The sequence below is a fragment of the Electrona antarctica genome, assembly GCF_951216825.1.
Source record: "Electrona antarctica genome assembly, chromosome: 17".
NCBI lineage: Eukaryota > Metazoa > Chordata > Actinopteri > Myctophiformes > Myctophidae > Electrona > Electrona antarctica.
In genome coordinates, this window is record NC_136798.1 from 39,126,785 (window position 1) to 39,147,554 (window position 20,770).

At 43.2% G+C, this 20,770-nt stretch overlaps 2 protein-coding genes across 3 annotated transcripts in view; both read left to right on the forward strand.

Annotated features, from left to right (window-relative positions):
* The first annotated feature begins 9,819 nt into the window (after window positions 1-9,819).
* On the forward strand, window positions 9,820-13,262 carry LOC306941352 (nuclear factor 7, brain-like). Of its 2 annotated transcripts, none has more exons than XM_079526775.1 (2): window positions 9,820-9,951; window positions 11,026-13,262. In XM_079526775.1, exon 2 carries the CDS (start codon window positions 11,212-11,214, stop codon window positions 12,658-12,660), a length of 1,449 nt encoding a protein of 482 aa, XP_079382901.1. In that variant the 5' UTR covers window positions 9,820-9,951; window positions 11,026-11,211; the 3' UTR covers window positions 12,661-13,262. The 2 variants fall into 2 exon arrangements, with proteins under 2 accessions (XP_079382901.1, XP_079382902.1); XM_079526776.1 differs by lacking the exon at window positions 9,820-9,951 and adding an exon at window positions 10,201-10,305.
* Window positions 13,263-16,296: 3,034 nt separating this feature from the next.
* Window positions 16,297-20,770, forward strand: part of cep170bb (centrosomal protein 170Bb) — a 52,581-nt gene continuing 48,107 nt past the window's right edge. Inside the window, exon 1 of the mRNA XM_079526076.1 lies at window positions 16,297-16,469. The gene's annotated coding sequence lies outside the window, so the exon portion shown is untranslated. The remainder of the gene's footprint in view (window positions 16,470-20,770) is intronic.

A 20,770-nucleotide genomic window follows, 5' to 3' on the forward strand; every position in this document is an offset into this window, starting at 1 on the left:
CAGGTGTTTAATTGGGGTGATGTCTAGAGGCTCAGACAGAGCCTCGGCCTCTGTATCTCTGTTTTCAGCATAACCTTCACTTCTCACTGATAGTAATGTCAGTGTTGATCCATCAGCATCCTCTGGACCAAGTAGCTCCTCCTGTTCCTCTTTAATCTGTGGAGGCTCTGGTTCCTCCTGGACCAGACTGGAGCTCCACTCCTGCCCCGTTTTTACCACAGGGTGGAAGTCTATAGACAAAAGATGATAGTAAACCATTACAGTGGTGAGCAGTTGAGACTGGCAGTGATACCACTTGACTGCCTCCCTGGTGCCTATGTGGTGCCACACCCCCTTTGGTGGTACCACGATTCACACTTAATTTAAAGGTGTCAATGGTGTAGTGTGGCACATGTGAGTCCATGATTTTTTACTAGATTCATTGGGGAATGCATTTGTCATTTTTATTCAGTCATCTTTTATTTTTATGTTTTATAAACAAAATAATAGAAAATAAAGCAGAATCCGTAGGATGAATTAAAAAGCAATTGTTTCTTTAAACAAAACTGTGTATATCCCATTTAACAGCATTAGACAAATGAAAACAAAAAAACAATATTATTTGTGAAATCTAACTCCGGTCTCCTAATGAGTAGATTTTCTTATAAAACATTAAATATAACAATAATTAAATCAAGTCATTTTGAGGCAGAGACAAGCTTGTAGAATGTAAAGCAATGTGATGTTCTTATGCCTATAAATATATCAAAATGTAATTTTCCTTAACCCCTAAAATAAATCTTTATATTAGGGCTGCCAATCAATTAAAATATTTAATCATGATTAATCGCATGATTGTCCATCGCAAATTAATCGCATATTTTGTATCCGTTCTAAATATACCTTAAATCAGTGGTTTTCAAACCTTTTCATATCAATATTTATTCTGCATTTGAGCCACGGGATGCCATTTGATGAGATTTAGCCTTGCAGACCCAAACTAAAGAATAGCCTATGTTCACATTTCTATGCTGTATTGATTGGTAAATTAAAGTAATGCAGATGTTTAACAATAATTAAACTGTTGAGAGTGTAAAATGGAACTTCAAGATTTAAATATCTATTTCAAGTTTTTAATAATCTTATCACCATGGGAGTAGACAAATGCTTTATGCAAATGCATGTTTTTTATTATTATTATTGGAACAATGACAAACACTGTCCAGGATCCTCTCTCTCTCTCTCTCTCTCTCTCTCACACACACACACACACACACACACGCACGCACGCACGCACGCACGCAAGTCTCTCAATGCTCTATCAAACTTCACATGCATTAATTGCGCGTCAAAATGAGTGCTATTAAAATTAATTTGCGTTAAGACGTTATTATCGCTTTAACATTGACAGGTCTAATTAAAATATAAATTTCCTTAACCCCCAAAACAAATATTTGTAACATTGTTACAGTCAGTTGTGTATTAACTACAGTACTACTAAAAGCAGGGCGAAAAGATGGGCAAGCTAGGTGTTAATTCATTTGCATGTCATTGTGTGAAATCCAATGCGAATGTCCCCCCCCCCCCCCCCCCCCCCAGTTTGTGCTACCTCTTCAAGTGGCACATTAGAGTCGACCATAAGTATCCTAACTGCATAATCAAATTCAAATTGCCTAGTGTTTAAGTGGTAAATGCGTTTTGTAACTAAGCTAAAAAATAAGAAAAAAAATAAAGACATTATTTTGTATTATGTGCAATTCCTGGGTGTTATATTTCATAGATTGTCCCTGCCTCAAAATGTCTTGATTTCATTGAGGGTTACATTGAAAGCATTGGTAAATGTTGCATTTATATAGCACTTTAACTTTTATCCAAAGCGCTCTACTACTCTTCTATTCAACATAGAAGAGTAACATTTCACATTTCACCCTGGCTCCATTTTTGGGGACACAGAGGCCAGATTGTGTTGGGTGCATGGTGGGGGGTGGGGTACTATGAAATGTATTGCCAGGAAACCCCACACAATGTAATGTATTTTTCATTTAGCATCTAAAGAATGAATCTCAAAAACCTACCAGAACTGTTTTACAGAGAAAATAAATACCCCTTAAAACTGACTTGAAAACATGCAGTCAAAACAATTTAGACTTGTTGGTTGGTGTTGTGTAGACGAAAGCATGCACTCTCTATGTAGGCTACCAGACCAGAATAGTGACCATCCCCCTTCATTTCAAACACTACATGCAAATTAACCATGCCCATGTGCTTGCATTTGTGTCATAGCTAGGACTCTTGACTGGAAGTTGAAACCAGACTCCTGTAGGCTACACTCTGAGATAAATGAGGATTCCATTGTGTAACTGTAACTCATTGATGGATTGACTACTTTATTTGCAAGAAACAGTTTGCAAGAAACACGCACATAAAGTACAGTTGAATACAAACACGAGTATGATATAAAGCGCTTTGGATAAAAGTGCTATATAAAAGCACAATTTACCATTTACCAAAATATGGCCTGTTTCCATTGAGGTCCTGTGTATTCAATTAATCAAAACTTACAGCCCAGGAGTTCTGTACGGTTAGGAAATGTAACTCAGTTTCCACTTCATTTTGTGTGCAGTGGATGCATACTGTAGTGTAGTCTGTCTTCTCTAGGGAGATAGGACTGCATATGACGGCCTTTCTCAATTGCAAGACTGTGCTCACTGAGTCTGTACCCAGTCAAGTTTTGTCTTTGTTTTGGGTCTGTTTGGGTTGCGTCTTTCAAAGTAAATGGAACATGAAAACTAATGATACATTCAAAACAAACGACATTGTGTTAGGGTTCATAGTTGATTGATTTAATCCTTTATGAACAGTGTGCAGGGAAAAAAAACACAGGAGAGCACCGTTTGAAGTGAATAAAATTCACCCTGGCTCCATTGTTTGGGACACAGCTAAAGGTGTTGGATGCGCCGTGGGGGGTGGGGTAATATGAACTGTCTTGCCAGGAAATTGTGAAGCATTTTAGCTCACATCTGTATTAAACTCCTGAACATCATTAAATATGAATTAAAATACTCTATATTCTCTTGCATCCAAAGTATACCTAAAGTATTACCGATTTCCAATACTTTTACTTCTACTCCACATCTCAGAGGCAAATATTGTAATTTTACAGGCAGGCAGGCAGGCAGGCAGGCAGGCAGGCAGGCAGGCAGGCAGGCATTGTTTGTTTGATTGATTGATTGAAATATTTATTAACAGTTTGCAGAATTACAGTACATTTCAAGCACAAACTCAATACAAAGACTGTTAACTGTGAGTGGACGACCCAATTAAGCATTACACTTGTTTACAAGAGGGTCCACCATGTTCAATTCATCAAAAGATGAATTGAAAGGCAGGCAGACAGGCAGGCAGGCAGGCAGGCAGGCAGACCCTGACTATCTGTGCCACTATTTGTTAAATAGAGTAAATTTAATAGATAATATCTATAAGGGTCCATTTGGATAACTATCCATTTAGCTGGGGACCACCTGGAGCCCCTCAGGGACCACTGGTGGTCCACAGACAGGTTGAGATCCTCTGCAGTTCATGCAAGGATTTTACATGATTAGATTCCAGCCTTTGTTTATATTTTAATATATTTAAAGATTATAGCCCATTCAATATACCAATGTAAATAACTTTAAAGAGCTAATAAAAGCCATGCATTATTTTGTATTATGTGCAATTCCTGGGTGTTATATTTCATAGATTGTCCCTGCCTCAAAATGTCTTGATTTAAAGCATTCCTGCCTCATACTGACACAAAATGCCTGTGTCTGACCATTAGTTGCTCTCTGCTGCCATCTCCTGGTGACAGCATGGAATAAAGTGGTACCACCAAAGACGTGGTGCCACGCGGTGCCAGGGAGGTGCCAGGGAGGCACCACCAGTGACACTTTGGAGTGCTCACCACTGTACATGTCTGAACTATAAAGTGATTACACCACCTAATTGTTTTGTTCAACATTTAGATTTTTATCTGAGATGCCAGTGATGTTATAATATAAGACCATGAGCCTTTTCTGCTTCAACATCAACACTGTTGTATTCAGGTCAACTCTACATTAAAACAACTGTATTTAAACACATCAAAGGAGAAAGAAACAATCTGTAATGAAACCACACAGTTTAAACACTGTGCTATGATACAATTAACTGTTTTGTTTTACCAACCTGCTCTGTGTAATTTGATGTCTGGTTTTAGAACCATGTCCAGTAGTCTGCGCTGGCGGTCAATCTCTTGTTTGGAGTGTAAAGCTTGGTCCTCGAACTCTGTTATAATTCTTCCAACAATCCCAAGTAACTCTTCAGCAGCCGCTGCAGATAGTCGCTTGTTGACCAAGGACAAATGAAATGAAATGAGGGCATATTTACCCAGGGTATCTGGGCTAAGCTCAAGAACTTGTTTCCAGCCAGGCCCTGCTCATAGAACACATTTCATCGTAGTGGTTGATGCCTTGTTCAAGGGCATTTCAGCGGTGGTAATTTTTAACGTGTCGGACGGCTGGTTCGAACTGGGAACCTTCCGGTATCTAGACCGCGCCGCTATCCGTTCGGCCACCGCTGGTGGACTTCAACGTTTGTTCTAAAGCCATATAGTTAGCCATTATAGTCAGCAAATAGTGAGCAAAATCGAGATACCTGACTACTGAGTCTGACCTTAGTCCAGAAGAGAAATTAGCTTGTCAACTGTCTCTCACAGATGAAAGTGTCTCCCAACACAATCACAGCCCTGCTAAATACTCAGAGGGTGTGTCTGGTGGCCCAATCAGTTTGTGTGTGTGGGGGGAGGGGGGATGCACAGGAACAATGCACAGAAACTGGAAAGTGGTTGCTTAACCTTCAAGTGGGGGTGGGGCAAGTACTTTTTTTGCTAAAACAAAGGGTGTTTTGTTATATATTTTGCCGTAAAACTGGCAACTGCATTTGTGCACTATAGTGGCTTTAGTCTTTCTTTATTTTATTGTGAAATATTTGACTGTAAAAATGCATGCACTATGGCTACTATAGTGGCTGCATTCATTCATGTCTGTCTGTCTGCCTGCCTGCCTTTCTCTACTTTCTCTATTACAGCGAAATTAAAACAAAATATGCCAAATGCACCGCGCAGCCCAGGGGGGCCCTGAAATTTTGTCTAGCCCCAGTAGCCCGGGGCCGGCCCTACCGGTCTGTTTAGCACAGAAAACTTGTGTTGGTAATGTTACTTTTATTCAAATGTGGCAATGACTCTGGATGTAGGCTATAATCTCCACTGCAGCACCTCCTAGTCACATTTTGTCACTCGGGTATTGTCTGTATGTTTTCGAAAGGACACCAATGGAAACAAGCCTGTCAATGGATACAAGCCAAACTTAAGGCATTCTTGGTTTCACCATTTTAGCAGACCTTTTTATTGTACTGTAGGCCTACTTCCCTGTGCCTTTCCATGCAAACTCTTAAGGAAGTGTTCAATCAATCAAAATGTGTCTGCAAATAATCTACTGCTCACTCTACTAATTTATGTATAATCAAAGTTTGTGTGTTAACCCTAGAACACTAAACATATTTTTGTCATACCATCACAAAACACAGGTATATTTTACCCAATGTAAAATATTCCATAAAGAAAATATTTCTCATCAAAATATATTGAAGTACAGCAATACATGGCAACTTGAGGTACTCTTCTTTAATATTTCATCATGACTTTTCACAAAAAATAGATATAATGGGCCCTATATCACATGGGGGCAAAATCGGTGAAAAACATGCAAAAAATATTCATTAAAAAAAGGAAATGGAGCTGGGAACTTCTCCTTTGGTCCAGCCATTCCTGGTACACGTGAGAATGGTCCAGTGAAGGAAAATCCTCTTTTCAATCACACTACACAGGTGAAATTCACCCGAACACCTGCCTGTAGAAAAAACAGGGATGTGGGCAGGGAAACAAACCTACATTCTATGATGTCACTGAGCATCATGAAGAAGACTGAAAGACCCACCCACCTCAGACATCAGCATCATTACAATTTCAAAAATATAATTGTCTGGGTGAAAATCACCCGTGTTTAGTGTTCTATGGTTAAATAGATTTTATTTTATTAAAATGTATATCCCCCCCCAGTAATTTCATGAAGAAAAAAAATGAAGAAATTCCCTAAATAGAATCATTACATAGTTTATACATGTGTAAACATGCATGTTTTGTTTGTTTTCCTAGACACAGGCACTTGCATGTTCATGGACATGCACTTCACCCCTTTTGCAACCAACCACACCACTTCTTTTATATTCAAATGTGGTCTCACTTCCTGGACTACAAGTCACATGCACCTCCCCGCAGCCTCCCCCGTCCACAAGGAGGGGAAGTGTAAAGACTGACATCTTTCATGTTGTTTAAAAAAGTGTTAAAAAATAAGTGTTTTATTCACACACATGTTTCACAGACTGGCATGGCTTAGGGTTGGCGACAGAGTACAGCATCTTGCAATGGGTCTGGTCCACAAGATTCGATACTCCACCAAGATACCCATGTACCTGTCTAGATACTTCCTTAATGTTAACGAAGTCCACACCCACAACACCAGAGGGAGTGCAACGAACCATGTACAACCCAGATTCGGCACAAACAAGGGACTAAATTATTTTCGCTCCTATGCCACCAAAATGTGGAACGCCCTACCAACAGTCATTAAGACATGCGAATCCCTTGACTCCTTCAAAACCGCTCTCAAAGGGCACCTACGGATGGCTGCAATTCGAAACATGGCCCCCGTAAAATCTGAATCCCCCCCACCGCCCCCCCCTTTTCCCCTCACTGTATATGTTTCTTTTCCCTTTTTACCTCCATTATGATGAATTCCTGTTCTGTTCTTTGTCTATATAGAAGTGTCTATTTGTACGTCTCTAAATGTTTTGATGAATTGAACATGGTGGACCCTGTTGTAAACAAGTGTAATGCTTAATTGGGTCGTCCACTCACAGTTAACAGCCTTTGTATTGAGTTTGTGCTTGAAATGTACTATAATTCTGCAAACTGTTAATAAAATCAATGCCTCATCAAATAAACTAGGCTAAAGGAGCTATGATACACATCTTCACAAACTTCATAGGTTGCAAAAAGGATTCTGCAGGATGGATTGCACATTGATTGGTCTGCTCAGGCTGCCCTTTATCAAGTTTAAATTTAAATTAATTATGTTGTTTGGCGCGCAGCTACGGGTGGGCCTTAGAGAGATGGATCACCCATCGATTTTTCAAAAGAAAAATAATTATATATATATATATATTTTTTTTTATATAAATACATAAGTTTCATAATGTCTTTCTTTCTTTCAGTAAATATGTTTTTGTTGTGTTTTTTACATGATCATCTTGCTTAATATGAATAAACAGGCTGTCGGTTCTTTTTCACTAATGTGCCTATAGACAAGCCTTTTTAAGACCCAGGTTTTTGGCCTAGACTATAGTCCAAGAGGAGAATTAGCAAGAGAGGCCAACTTTGCTTTACTTCCTGTATCTGCGTGAGGTGGGCGGTAACATTATTAGGAGACAGGAAGAATGTTGGAGTCTATTCATTTCCAATGGGAGAGTGAATGTGAACACAGCTTCTGAACCATTCCTTAACTCCATGGTCACTGAACTAAATACTGGACCAAATCATCACAAGGCACACAATATTTACAAGATATTCATAGTAAAATGGCTTCTTTTAGCGAGACAAATCAGGAGAAAATCTACTTTGTTAATGACATTTCTTTATCCCAGCAACAAACTCTCGCGAGATTTGAGATGAGTCCGGAAGCCTCTCTCTGTCCATCTGCAATTTCACGGACAACACATAGGGGGCTCTGACCCCATATTTAAGATGATAATATGTGAATATTATAATGTGAAATGAATGGACATATTTAAAACGATTAGAAATGATCCTTATGTGCCCAAATTAGAGCTGGCATACTTGGTCTGCATATTGAGACAGGCAGATATGTAGGCACGGTTGAGGAGGATAGATTATGTAGTCTGTGTGATCTAAAGGAAATTTTTATTGTCCATTCTACACTCTATTAGGGAGAGACTTTTTAATGAGATAGATCCAAATCATGAATTTATATGGTTGGAGGACTTCGAGAAACTAAAACTCAAAAGTACACCTTGTCAGTTGTTTTCAATGTACTGTTAAGTGTTAAATGACTTGTCAGTGTTGTTGTCTTCTTCTTCTATCGGGTTTCATGGCGGTCAGCAAACCTAAATGGTGCATTACCGCCACCTACTAGACTGAGTGTGGAAATAGTGTTGTTGTCAGGGGGAGGGTGGAGGTCGGGGAGAAGCAAACCACGCCTACTATATTTAGGAGACCATTTGTAGGCTTTGTGTACCATTTCGCCTCTAGTGGCTCCAATGAAGTTGGCCCATCTTCATACATAACCATCTTTGCTATAGTCTATACTATAGACTACGGCCCAATCCCAATCCACTCCCTTGCTGACTCAATGAGCCCTCACTGATAGCTGCGCGTTCATGTGAAGTCTGCGAGGGCTTGAGGGATGTCCCATTTGAAATCGGTAAGTCAGTGAGGGCTCAGCCCGCCCCTTTATGTGCCCTTTGCCAAAGTCAGCATCGATGCTGACTTTAGCTGACTTTGGCAAAGAAATTACCCACAGTTCATAGCGTTACCAGGGGAATGAGGGGGATCCTCCGAACGTCAATCATTTAAGTATGCAAATTAGTTATTTACCGTGGTTAGAATGTCAACAAACACAATAGTGCTTTCTCACTGTTCTCAAAGGGAGACGGAATGGAAGGATAGGCTATATATTTAATAACAATAATAATAATAAGGGAAACATGATGAGAAATGACTAATGAGCAAAGTAAAATAATATGGTGTTGGAATGTATGATCATTAATTGCCTGTATATATATATCACTGTATGTATATTTATATATATACCTTTATTGAGAGCATGTGACCTGATACCGGTCACGTGATCATGTGATCTGTATATAAGGAAGTGAGAATAAACACACTGCTCTCTCAGCCATGGTCTAAGAAGCAAAGGCACATCTGCTCTCTGAGTCTCTTTATTGTCCTCCGTCATGTTTCCGGCTAGCTCTGGGTTGTTGTTTGTTTGACGCTATACGCTAGCTTTGTTTAACATATGGAAATGCAATTTATGATGAATATTATATATGAATATTACAATCACACAGGAAAGTGTATTTATGAAACTAATAATAAAACGACATAAATAGACATGATAGACATGTCATGCATGTAGGCACTGGCTGTGAATAAGGACAGGTTTTATAAAGTGATGCAAAGTGTCATGAATGGCGGACTCATCTTCAAAGTGCTGTCCCATTCCTTTCACAACAATTTGGAGCCCTTGCAGCCTCTATGCCTTTATGTGGCAGCGGTGGCCGAACGGATAGCGGCGCGGTCTTGATACCGGAAGGTTCCTAGTTCGAATCAGCCGTCCGACACGTTAAAATTACCACCGCTGAAGTGCCCTTGAACAAGGCATTGAACCACTACGATGAAATGTGTTCTATGAGCAGGGCCTGGCTGGAAACAAGTTCTTGAGCTTAGCCCAGATACCCTGGGTAAATATAGATTTCATTTCATTTCATTTCTCACCCTCAAGCACTTATACAGCTGACGTCACTAAAGTCAATGAGGGTTCAGGGCTTGAGGGAGGCAATTGGGATTGGGCCTACTAACAACTTGCATGATCGCATCCTATAGACTCTATCCCCCTTTTTGAAACCGTCTCCTCGGCACTCGCCCTACACACTTGCCCTCACGCGAGGCTGCGCCATATTAAGTGTCGTCCTAAACCAAGCAGCCTTGAGTGGAAGTGGCTTATAAGGCCCTCAAGAGCGAGTCTGTGCCGATCTAGACTTGATTGCCTTGTGCAGCCCTGCTCTCTGTCCGCATGGAAACCACGACCTACAAATGTAAGTACCACCACAAATAAATGATAAATAAACTGCTCCTAAACAATCTTCATCTGATGCAGAATAGACAACGCTCCAACTGATGTTCACAAGGGCTCTTTATTTACCCCACCGTGAAAAAACTATAAATGAAACCACACAAACAAAACAACTTTGAACACAATGAACACCATGGATGTATATGACATATGACATGTCATTTTTGACAGTCACGCTGTATTTCCTTTTTCCATATTAATGAAATCCACATGTCACACAAACGCAAATGCAATGCAATATAACGCGGTGACAATACTGTGAATTATGCTTTTCTAAATCTTCCAAAGTTCCGACGCCTCAGCAGTCAGCAACAAGGTATTTGGAATGGATTGGAAGCTTGTTTTGTGATTTTTCCACGTTGATGCTTTAGTTTCAAACAAAGGCTATTTATTTCTGCAGCTTGAAGAGATACGTTAGTGTGTGTGTGTGACGTGTGTGTGTGTGTGTGTGACGGGGACTGTAAACACTAAACGCCACAACTACGAGAGAGAGAGATTTCTTACTTAGTGACAATTGAGTCTGCATTTTCGCCACTCCTCCGACAGGCGTGCATGCATGTGTGTGAGACAGTATTTGAAGCGTTCCAGCGGGTCTGTCTTGTTAATGTTAACTAAAGCCGGTAAAAATAAGAACTGCCTGGCTGTCACTCTGGGGGTAATATAACCCGAAATACGCCAAATAAATAAATAAATAAATAATCGGCCCACCTAGCCATAGCGAGGCCCATCTAGAATCGCATTTCTGGCTGCGCCTCTATCAGCCACTTTCATTTTATTTGCCCTGTAAAACTTGTTTGGTGATGATGGCCTGTCGTTCAGGCCTTTCACATTGAAATTGACCAATGATGTTTTCTAAACTGGAGGAGAGGTGTGAGGAGAGGTGGGAGGACACACCGGTGAATGCCTTTAAGATAAAACCTGATCTGTTCAACAGATAGTGTATCTGTTGTCTATTCTGCATCAGATGAAGATTGTTTAGGAGCAGTTTATTTGAATATAAAACTTCTGAATATAAAAGCCTCTTTCACCTTTTCAGACCAAGCACACAACTTGCACTGCACTGCTACAGTGAGGGAGGAAACGGTCTCTCTGCAACTACAGGAGGCAATACTGAACCCAGACCACTGGAACCTGCTGCTTCTCAGTGAAAATAAACTCCAGGGAATTGTCTACAGGACGGACCTTTACCACCACTGTGTTTGTAGCGTAACCCAGAGTCTAAATGGCTTCCAACAAGTCATCTTTTTCAGAGGAAGATTTTTCCTGTCCTGTGTGCCGTGACGTCTTTAAAGATCCAGTTGTCCTGACGTGTAGCCACAGCTTCTGCAAAGCATGTCTGCAGGAATGGTGGAGAGAGAAGGGAACAAAGGAATGTCCTGTTTGTAAGAAAATAAATAAGAAGAAATCTCCACCCTGTAACCTGGCTCTGAAGAACCTGTGTGAGGCCTTCATACAGCAGAGACCTCCAAAGCGTCAGAGAACTTCATCAGGGTCTGAAGATCATCTCTGCGGTCTGCATGCTGAGAAACTCAAACTGTTCTGTCTGGAATGTCAACAGCCAGTGTGTGTCGTGTGCCTTCATTCAGAAAACCACACCGACCACTGTTTCAGACCCATCGATGAAGCTGCACTGGAGCACAAGGAGGAAGTCCAGAAAGCACTGAAGCCTTTACAGGAGAAACTGGAGATATTTAATGACGTTAAAGCAGAAAGTGACGAAACAGCAGAACACATTAAGCTCCAGGTCAGACACACAGAGAGGCAGATTAAAGAACAGTTTAAGACTCTTCATCAGTTTCTACAATATGAAGAAGAGGCCAGCATCGCTGCCCTGAGGGAGGAAGAGCAGCAGAAGAGTAAGATGATGAAGGAGAAGACTGAGGGTCAGAACAGAGACATATTAACCCTTTCAAGCACAATCAGAGCCATAGAGAAGGAGCTGAAAGCTGAACACATCTCATTCCTGCAGAACTACAAGACCACAATGGAAAGAGTCCAGTTGACACTGCAGGACCCACAGCCGGTCTCGGGACCACTGATAGATGTGGCCAAACACCTGGGCAACCTGACCTTCAGAGTCTGGAACAAGATGAAAGACATTGTCTCCTACACTCCTGTCATTCTGGACCCCAACACTGCACATCCAGTATACACTCTGTCTGATGATCTGACCAGCTGCGTGAGATTGGGAGAATATCAGGACCTTCCAGACAACCAAGAGAGGTTTGACCGTATTTCCTTCGTCGTGGGTTCTGAGGGCTTTAACTCAGGGACTCACAGCTGGACGGTTGAGGTTGGAGACAACACAGGCTGGTTAGTGGGTGTGTTAGCCGAGTCTTACCTGAGGAAAGGGAACAATTGGGGTCCAAACTGGGAAATAGGGCTCTGTAAAGGCAAATGTGAATACGTTGCAAGTTCTTCGGAAGAAGATATGGAAGAAGAGATGCTCTCATTGAAGCAGAAACCTCAGAGGATCAGAGTCCAGCTGGACTGGGATGAAGGAAAGCTGTCATTCTATGACCCTGATACTAACACACACATACACACCTACACATACACCTTCACCGAAACACTATTTCCATTCATTGCCAATTGTCATACTGTGCAGTGTGTGCACCCTCTGAAGATGTCACCTGGGAAGATCAGTGTAACTGTGGAACAATGCAGTTAGAGATGATGATGATAAGACGAGTCTTATCATCATCAGGGTGAATATTATGTTGTGGGTGATTATTTTGTTGTGGTCAAATGACAGTCACATCAACTCACATTTAATGACGATGAGCACTCATTTGCTGGTGCTACTTTTATGAATGGTACAGCCAAAATGTTCAAAATGTTGAGAGGCCTTAAATGTGTAGGCCTATAGGTGTCTTTTATAATTTAGGGGAATGAGGAAATAGCCAGCACAGAATGTCCCTTTCACATGGTTTGACCTCTCACAGTCTTTTAGGCCTTAGGGCACTTTTACCCAAACACTGGCCCATTTGTGGGCCGCAGACACATTTAGTATGGGTCCCTTTATTGTTTTGTCTCCTACATTTTGTGAAATGACAGTCGCATCAACAAGTGTTTACTATAAAGCAGTGATTTTTCAAACTTTTCACGTCAAGGACCCCCAAATGTATTTGACCATGGACCTCCATCTTAAAATATGTTGTGCCTTGAAGCGAAGATTTATGTTTATATAAAAAACAATTCAACATTTTTCAAAAACGTTTTTTATGTATATTTTTTCAATAATGTGGATTAAACTTTGATGTGAACTTTGAATTCTTGCCTGATGGTTTCTGTGTCGTGAGTGTCTGAGTCACTGAACGTTACATAAAGAGTTAAAATGTATGACGGATGGACACCAGCTGACTGAGCTGAGGACTTATGGCTCTGAACAGATCAACCGCTAGTCTCCTTTAATTTGTCTTCTAATACAAAAAATGCTGTAGCCTACCAGGTTTTGTGATGTTATCAGTAAATGATAGGCATCATCAATAAGGGTAACATTCTTGCCATCTGCACCATATAAGATATAGATAGATATACAATATCACTAGTAAATCCCTTGAGTAGCAGCAACTCCTTTTAAAGGAAGGGTCCCCATGCTGACTTACAAAGGTAATAGAGCATGCACATCCACTCTAGCCCAGGTGCTGGACAAATAAATAGAGTCCACAACACTGGTAATATACACTGGTAATAACTCTAACTTTATTAATTCAACGTTTCGATCACTGAGATGTTCTTCACTGAAGAACACCCCCTTCACTGAAGAATCTTCAGGGATCCAGTGATCAAAACGATGAATTAATATACCAGTGGTTATTCCTTACCAGTGTTGCGGACTCTATTTCTTTCTCCTCATGATGCCATTCCTATATGAGTTCTTATTGAATGATTTACAACTCAATGGTAAACCTGTATAGACCAATCAATGATAAATAAGCCAGCATCTATGCATAGCTCATTCATTACAAACACAACTCACATTTAATGACAATGAGCACTCATTTGCAGGTGCTACTTTTCTGAATGGTACAGCCAAAATGTTCAAAATGTTGAGAGGCCTTAAATGTGTAGGCCTATAGGTGTCTTTTATAATTTAGGGGAATGAGGAAAAAACCTCTCACAGTCTTTTAGGGCTTTGGGCACTTTTACCCAAACACTGGCCCATTTGTGGGCCACAGACACATTTAGTATGGGTCCCTTTATTGTTTTGTCTCCTACATTTTGTTTTTCATTCATTTATTTTATTTAAATTTATATTCCCCCCCAGTAATTTCATGAAGAAAAAAAATGAAGAAATTCCCTAAATTAGAAAACAAATGTTTAAGAAGTAGGCTATAGTGATAATAGCCGATCTACAAGTTCACAACACGTCGCAAAGCGCGGCCCTGGTCACAGCTATGCAGGTTTAAGTGTATTCACTTAACACTTCAGTCACATGCAGTGAACTTTTGTATGCTGTGTGTGCACTCCTCGTCCCAGCCCAGCATGAATTCTGTACTGGCCATATATGGAGGGTGTCTTGAGTGTACAGGGTTTGACGAGGTCAGATCAACTTATGGAATGTCAGAACAGGTCAGCTCCATATATCGTGGAGATCTAAGGGTGGCAGCGGGGGCAGTGTCTTGAGTGTACAGGGTTTGATGAGGGCCCAGGTAGGGCCGGGCCTTAATTTTTGGGCCTGTTGAGAACTCTAGTTTTTGCCGGCTGCCGGGCACAGCTGCATTAATAACTTTGGGGCAGGCCCTTCTAGAGTTTAAATTGACAGGTATCAGTCAAAAGGGAGACATCAAATGGATGGGGAAGGATCAACATCCATATATGGAGATCTAAGGGTTTGAGGTCAGCTGTAGAGTTGCTGGCCAATTGATGACATCAGGGATCTCCAAATATGGGCCTAATTGCGACAGCAAGTCGCATTTACTATGACATCAGGGATCTCTGGTGATGTCACGAGACATATGGGCACCGGGCTTTCCCATGTTTGAGGATTTTGAGTGATACACTGACTGATGGACAAAAATGTACGATTTCATAGTAAGACGGAGCATGTGGTTTTGACAGAAGTAGCCTACCTGTGATGTCATTTCTCTATATTATTTTTGATCTATTTTTTTGAGTGGTGCAAACCACTCCAACAACCAGCTTTGTTTGTACCTGTGTATGTGTGTACCTGTACGTGGGGCCCAAAAGAATGAGCATGGTTACTATGGTCACTGACATTGTCAGACCACAGCTGATCAGGCTATATAAGACCTTGCACCACTCAGTTCACATGGGTGTGATTTTTATTAGTAGGCTTGATTGATTGATTGAAAATTTTATTAACAGTTTGCAGAATTACAGTACATTTCAAGCACAAACTCAATACAAAGGCTGTTAACTGTGAGTGGACGACCCAATTAAGCATTACACTTGTTTACAACAGGGTCCACCATGTTCAATTCATCAAAACATTTAGAGACGTACAAATAGACACTTCTATATAGACAAAGAACAGTACAGGAATTCATTATAATGGAGGTAAAAAGGGAAAAGAAACATACAGTGAGGGGAAAAAGGGGGGGGGCGGTGGGGGGGGATTCAGATTTTACGGGGGCCAGTTTCGAATTGCAGCCATCCGTAGGTGCCCTTTGAGAGCGGTTTTGAAGGAGTCAAGGGATTCGCATGTCTTAATGACTGTTGGTAGGGCGTTCCACATTTTGGTGGCATAGGATGCATTGGAATGATAGATTATACATTAAAAAGCGAGTAAAGCGACTCAAAGGTTATTATTTTGTGTATTATTATTGGTCAGGTGCTGCTACTGTTGCGTCACAACCTGAGTCTGACACAAGAACCGTTTAGTTCTACTATGACCGGAAATAAAGCTGTCCTGTTTTCAAAATTAAGGCTTTATTTATTTGTGTATTTGTATTTATTTGTAATGGGGTGTATGGGATTTCAAACATGGCTTCATTACCGTATGTTGCGTGCATTTTCACACATCGTCGAATTACTATATGCACGTTATTTATTTAAAACTTGTAACATGTAAAATTTGATTTTACGTGCAGATTTATTTATTCATTTGTTCATTTGTCTTGCGGTGTATGCGTGGGGATACAAACATGGTTTCATTATGTCGTGTGCATTGTCGAATTTAGTAAACCCGAAATTACTATGCATATTATTTATTTCAAACGTTGTGAGTTGCAGGTAGATTTTACTTTGAAGGCAGTGAGCGGAAGCATCACACGTGTTCGGCGTGTGACTTGATGACGGCACCGCTGGATGAACGAACGAACCTCTCAGATTCATCAGCATCCACCCGAGGCTGCCAGACGGGAAAAATAACCAGCGGACGAGAAGAACAGTTTATTATGGAGAATAGATTACAATGACCGTTATGAAACCGTTATAATGGTGTCCACCACGGCGCGCTGGACAGACGCGGCGGGGGAACAGCGTTGATCTCCCGGTTTTGGATCCGAACTGGAGGTAAGGCTTCCCCGGGAGGGAGGGAGAGAGAGAGACAGACCCGCACATCACTGGGGCGTGGATGGGAGGGTGGATGGAAGCCCCCCCGAACCATAGCCGATTTGCAAGCCCTCAACCCGTCGCTTCCGCGACGCGTTGAGGGCTTGCAGATCGGCTATGGCTCGGCTGCGTGGTAACGTAGTACGGCGACATGACGGTGACTGAATGGGAGCTTAATTTTCTATGTCTAATTGGAGGAGAATGTTATATTTATTGATGGAGACCATGTTAGTGTGTCTTGTTACTCTGTATGGGCTGTTGCTCTTTTTATAGACGCCGATTTATAGCAGGCAGGGCAGGCCTGATCTCTCTCTCTCTCTCTCTCTCTCTCTCTCTCTCTCTCTCTCCTCTCATCTCTTGTCGCTCCACACTGAATAGATTATTTTAAAAAGACTTGATCATGTACATGGATGATGATGATGATGATGATGAAACATGTTACTTATTATTAAAGGTGTCAGGTGTGAATGAGTGGATCGATTGAATGAATGGACAGTTGGACACATTCAGGTTGAAAGATATCATTATGCCCAGCCTGTCAGATAGGCCTATAGCTGTTTCAACTGCACCTGCCTATTAATGTAACTACATTATATTATATGACTGTATCTATATATAGACTATCATGTATGCATGTATGTATGTATGTATGTATGTATGTATGTATGTATGTATGTATGTATGTATGTATGTATATGTGTCTGCACATGCTGGGGTTCTCATAGTGTCTACTATAGCAGACATTAGTGTAAAAAAAGTTAAAAACACAACAGATACACTACAAAGACTCTTTTTACAAAGACCAAAGGACAGACACAAACCACTGACACAAACCACAAGGGCCTTATGTAGTGCTTGTAGTAGGAGGCTCATGTCTGGATAAGAGTGTCTGCTCTGCTAAAATGCCTCATTGTAAATTTATGGTCGATGTAAATTGCAAAATAGGCACCCGTCCCTACGTGACCCTAAATGACTTTGTAGCAGATTGCTGTTAGAATGTTCTTCTTTTGGTTTGTTGATTAAATAGCATTCAGTGTATTGTTGTTTTAATAGTGTGTGTGTGTTAATGTTGTCAGGTGAGACGGGTGACATGGGCTCAACATGTCTGGACATTTGATGTCATCTCACAAGATGATTATAACCTCTGTCTCTTCAACATCTCTTGTCATCTCTCATTCAGTCACAATGTCTATGCCGTCCATTTCAGAATTAAATCCAGATTAGGGCTCATTAAGCTTCAGTGAATCAGAAAATAGATTTTCATATCAAGAAGAAAGGTTCAGATTATAGACAGCTAGGCGCTTATACTACACTGCTCTGTGGAAATGCAACATCATATACAGTTAACAATACATCTACTGATGCACAAACTTGGACACATCATCAGTGTTGTTTCCTGGAATCTTTGGGTGTTTTAGGGACACTGTCTTCGAGTCCAGGCGACCCGGCCAAGGCTGATCAGAACTGGCATGTGTCCAAGTGGCATGCTACAGCCCCCACTGTCTCTGTCCAAGTGGCATGCTACACTACAGCCCCCACTGTCTCTGCCCTGTTTCCAAGTGGCATGCTACAGCCCCACTGTCTCTGTCCAAGTGGCATGCTACACTACAGCCCCCACTGTCTCTGCCCTGTTTCCAAGTGGCATGCTACAGCCCCACTGTCTCTGTCCAAGTGGCATGCTACACTACAGCCCCCACTGTCTCTGCCCTGTTTCCAAGTGGCATGCTACAGCCCCACTGTCTCTGCCCTGTTTCCAAGTGGCATGCTACAGCCCCCACTGTCTCTGTCCTGTGTCCAAGTGGCATGCTACACTACAGCCCCCACTGTCTCTGCCCTGTTTCCAAGTGGCATGCTACAGCCCCCACTGTCTCTGTCCTGTGTCCAAGTGGCATGCTACAGCCCCCACTGTCTCTGTCCTGTGTCCAAGTGGCATGCTACACTACAGCCCCCACTGTCTCTGCCCTGTGTCCAAGTGGCATGCTAATGCCCCCACTGTCTCTGTCCTGTGTCCAAGTGGCATGCTACACTACAGCCCCCACTGTCTGTCCTGTGTCCAAGTGGCATGCTACTGCCCCCACTGTCTGTCCTGTGTCCAAGTGGCATGCTACACTACAGCCCCCACTGTCTCTGTCCTGTGTCCAAGTGGCATGCTACACTACAGCCCCCACTGTCTCTGCCCTGTGTCCAAGTGGCATGCTACTGCCCCCACTGTCTCTGTCCTGTGTCCAAGTGGCATGCTATACAGCCCCCACTGTCTCTGTCCTGTGTCCTAGTGGCATGCTACTGCCCCCACTGTCTCTGTCCTGTGTCCAAGTGGCATGCTACACTACAGCCCCCACTGTCTCTGCGCTGTGTCCAAGTGGCATGCTACAGCCCCCACTGTCTCTGTCCTGTGTCCAAGTGGCATGCTACACTACAGCCCCCACTGTCTCTGTCCTGTGTCCAAGTGGCATGCTACACTACTGCCCCCACTGTCTCTGTCCTGTGTCCAAGTGGCATGCTACTGCCCCCACTGTCTGTCCTGTGTCCAAGTGGCATGCTACACTACTGCCCCCACTGTCTCTGTCCTGTGTCCAAGTGGCATGCTACACTACTGCCCCCACTGTCTCTGTCCTGTGTCCAAGTGGCATGCTACTGCCCCCACTGTCTGTCCTGTGTCCAAGTGGCATGCTACACTACAGCCCCCACTGTCTCTGTCCTGTGTCCAAGTGGCATGCTACACTACAGCCCCCACTGTCTCTGCCCTGTGTCCAAGTGGCATGCTACTGCCCCCACTGTCTCTGTCCTGTGTCCAAGTGGCATGCTATACAGCCCCCACTGTCTCTGTCCTGTGTCCTAGTGGCATGCTACTGCCCCCACTGTCTCTGTCCTGTGTCCAAGTGGCATGCTATACAGCCCCCACTGTCTCTGTCCTGTGTCCTAGTGGCATGCTACAGCCCCCACTGTCGCTGTCCTGTGTCCTAGTGGCGTGCTACACTACAGCCCCCACTGTCTCTGTCCTGTGTCCTAGTGGCATGCTACAGCCCCCACTGTCTCTGTCCTGTGTCCAAGTGGCATGCTACACTACAGCCCCCACTGTCTCTGCTCTGTGTCCAAGTGGCATGCTACAGCCCCCACTGTCTCTGTCCTGTGTCCAAGTGGCATGCTACACTACAGCCCCCACTGTCTCTGTCCTGTGTCCAAGTGGCATGCTACACTACTGCCCCCACTGTCTCTGTCCTGTGTCCAAGTGGCATGCTACACTACAGCCCCCACTGTCTGTCTTGTGTCCAAGTGGCATGCTACTGCCCCCACTGTCTGTCCTGTGTCCAAGTGGCATGCTACACTACTGCCCCCACTGTCTCTGTCCTGTGTCCAAGTGGCATGCTACAGCCCCCACTGTCTCTGTCCTGTGTCCAAGTGGCATGCTACTGCCCCCACTGTCTCTGTCCTGTGTCCAAGTGGCATGCTACACTACTGCCCCCACTGTCTCTGTCCTGTGTCCAAGTGGCATGCTATACAGCCCCCACTGTCTCTGTCCTGTGTCCTAGTGGCATGCTACTGCCCCCACTGTCTCTGTCCTGTGTCCAAGTGGCATGCTATACAGCCCCCACTGTCTCTGTCCTGTGTCCTAGTGGCATGCTACAGCCCCCACTGTCGCTGTCCTGTGTCCTAGTGGCGTGCTACACTACAGCCCCCACTGTCTCTGTCCTGTGTCCTAGTGGCGTGCTACACTACAGCCCCCACTGTCTCTGTCCTGTGTCCTAGTGGCATGCTACAGCCCCCACTGTCTCTGTCCTGTGTCCAAGTGGCATGCTACACTACAGCCCCCACTGTCTCTGTCCTGTGTCCTAGTGGCGTGCTACACTACAGCCCCCACTGTCTCTGTTATGTGTCCAAGTGGCATGCTACACTACAGCCCCCACTGTCTCTGTCCTGTGTCCAAGTGGCATGCTACACTACAGCCCCCACTGTCTCTGTCCTGTGTCCAAGTGGCATGCTACAGCCCCCACTGTCTCTGTTATGTGTCCAAGTGGCATGCTACACTACAGCCCCCACTGTCTCTGTCCTGTGTCCAAGTGGCATGCTACACTACAGCCCCCACTGTCTGTCCTGTGTCCAAGTGGCATGCTACAGGCAGCCCCCACTGTCTCTGTCCTGTGTCCAAGTGGCATGCTACAGGCAGCCCCCACTGTCTCTGTCCTGTGTCCAAGTGGCATGCTACAGCCCCCACTGTCTCTGTTATGTGTCCAAGTGGCATGCTACACTACAGCCCCCACTGT

Coding starts and splice junctions, on each gene's coding strand:
- LOC306941352 (XM_079526775.1), top strand. CDS start 11,212: ATGGCTTCCAACAAGTCATCTTTTTCAGAGGAAGATTTTTCCTGTCCT.